The 2,745-nt window shown below is 32.1% G+C and overlaps 1 protein-coding gene across 1 annotated transcript; it reads left to right on the top strand.

The window, feature by feature from the left end:
• Window positions 1–1,229: 1,229 nt before the first annotated feature.
• LOC108743882 (carbonic anhydrase 2) lies at window positions 1,230–2,396 on the top strand (the record flags this gene model as incomplete). The annotated part of the gene is given in 4 exon segments (XM_018479480.1): window positions 1,230–1,399; window positions 1,760–1,901; window positions 1,997–2,196; window positions 2,260–2,396. Coding segments are annotated over 4 exon segments (649 nt in total), but the record flags the coding sequence as incomplete, so codon positions are not given.
• Window positions 2,397–2,745: the final 349 nt, after the last annotated feature.

Genomic DNA, 2,745 nt, shown 5'->3' with positions numbered 1-2,745 from the left:
GGAAATACGTTTCTTTCAAAAATTGAAAGCACATCGACGATCTCATCAATTGCTCGACAAATATAAACGTAAAAAATCACGTATACATTATGGTCGTAAGCTGTGATTATGTTTTTACGTAAAATTGAAGACCTACTCGACAATGCCTTCCCCGTGCTGCTGTTATCCGTCGATTCAGTCGATTGAACATTTGAACATATGATAATCGATTAAGAAAATTGCATCAGTAGGTACTTATAATATTTTTATTTTTTACTATAAGTACGTACATATTTCAGTTAATTATGAGTATATAAACTTGAGTTTATATGCAGTTATGATTATCATTTAATTTAATGAAATAACTGACTTTTTACAGCTCAATTATGCAATTATGTAGTACGAGTCTGTAAAACGATAATAATATGGGTTAAAACCGGTTAAACTTAGGACTTGTTAAAATGGCACCTATTTAGCTAGATAGCTACTAAAAGGTAGAGCAACTTTTGTTAAAAAAAAAAATTTCTAGTCGTTTTAGTTTTCAAGTTATTCGACGAAAACTGCAGAGACTCCAACAGTAGATCAAGCGACGAACCCTATCGATTTAATTTTAGTTTTAATAAAATGCTCAAAGAATTTATTGGCAGGCATCATATTTGTGGTAAAAAATACAGAACAAAAAAAAACTAGTTATATAATCACTTCACTCTTTTTTCTTTGTTTTTTATTTGAATTTACTATGAGTCACTCAATCAATAATAAAAAAATGTTTTTTTAACAAGCTTAGATAATAGTAAATAAAGAAAAAGAAGATCCGATCCTGTTAAATTTGCGTCGCATTTCCAATTGTGTTGACTCATTTCGTATATTTAATTCTATTTAGGAAGAATCTCCATCACGTGAAACAAGTTATGTTAAAATTACACTCAATAAAGGACAATAAACCGTTTAATGAAAGCAGTTCTTAATACAGTCGCAGTCAAAAAGAAATTGCCCGATAATTTAAATCATCGTCACATGTGATTACTTATTCATTTAATGTTACAAAAAATTTTTAATCTCCTACCCATAATTTTTAATTTATTGATGATTGATAACCTACATTAAATCGAATGAGTTTTCAATATTATCCAATTATCAGAAATTCAAATGGAATGTTATTCAATTCGCTTCAAATTGTCCGTCGTTTTGAATAATCTCAAGCAGAAAACTATAATGGTAACATTCAGGTTTCTTTTTTCAGAAAAAATCAACGTAGATGCTAATATAATCGTTGAAAAGTGGCGTTTGCACAAGGTGCAATCTCCGATCGAACTCAAACATGAAGAATCAAATGAGTGCGACCACTTTGAACCTCTTGAGTTCCATGGACATTGGGATGTCGCTGGATCAGGCAACTTGTTCAATAACGGTTTTACAGGTAGGCATACATACGAGTAGTGGCATTAATTATATACAGATAACAGGTTTTCAATAAATGGACTGTACAAATGCGCGCATGTATGACTTGGCCTAAAAACTAAAGAACTAACTCGAACATTAAACACGAACGAAAAACAATATTTAATATCTCACTTCATTCGTATTTTCTTTTCGTATCGTAATCCTAACCAAACCCAACCTGATCGACTACATAAGTGCATATTAAATCTCAAGTAGATCACACGACATAAGTAGACCGCATACCAAAGTAGAACCAAAACTTATTGACCGAAAAAAGGACTAACTATAGGTATAAATTACGGTCTCTTTTAATGTTTTTTTTTTAATCTTATTTCAGCAACATTAACTTTTTACGATCGAGAACTGCCCGTCTTAAAAGGAGGACCTTTGTTAAATGATAACTTCGTCTTTGAACAACTGCATTTCCACTGGAGCGACGATGACCACAGCGGTTGTGAACATATCTTCGAAGGACGAGCGTAAGTGTCCATCAAAAAGAAATCGGTTCATAATACTTTCGCGAAAGATATTCGGTGAAACAATAATAAATAAAAGTATGTTTATCTTCACGCAGATATTCTATGGAAGCTCATGCTGTTCACTACAATCAAAAGTACAATTCTTTTAAGGAAGCCGTCGATAAACATGACGGACTCGCTGTGGTAGCGTTCTTTCTTCAAGCAACCGACGATTCTAAGAATGAATTGTTTGAAAAGATGTGCGAAGCCACGAAAAAAATTGATAAGGTCAACTCCAAAACCCAAATTCCACCAGGTAAGACAAACCACAAATACAATCTAAATTTCCTTTATTCGTAAATGCTTTGTGTTCCTTCAGACTGTCTCTTATGGTTCAAAGAACAAGCCAACTGTAAGGGTTACTACACATACCAAGGCTCATTGACTACCGCCCCATTCTGCGAAAGTGTTACCTGGATAATCTACCCAACTCCCATTGCTATTTCCAGAGAACAAGTAAGATGAACTGACAATATATTTGTATACACTTGTGAAAAATTTGTTTTACTAATTGAATAATAGTTCACATTCGCGTGGCGTACGTAAAAACTTTCCAAGATCGGTTTTAAGGACACTTTTTTATTTTATATATCATCATAAATCATTGTAAAATTCACACTTCTATTAATAGCAATTACAATGAATTTTTAATAATAATAGTAAATAAACATAATTACGACAATGAGTTTCCAATTTTAAGCCGTTAGCCTAATGGGCTTTATTAAATTAAGTAATTATTTTTTTATTGGAACTGGTTTTTAAATCGTTTAATAATTTAACAAAAACTAACACAAGGTCCATGTTA

This window comes from Agrilus planipennis, unplaced genomic scaffold (assembly GCF_000699045.2).
Source record: "Agrilus planipennis isolate EAB-ADULT unplaced genomic scaffold, Apla_2.0 scaffold2566, whole genome shotgun sequence".
Classification (NCBI taxonomy): domain Eukaryota; kingdom Metazoa; phylum Arthropoda; class Insecta; order Coleoptera; family Buprestidae; genus Agrilus; species Agrilus planipennis.
This window is presented reverse-complemented; position numbering and strand designations above follow the sequence as displayed.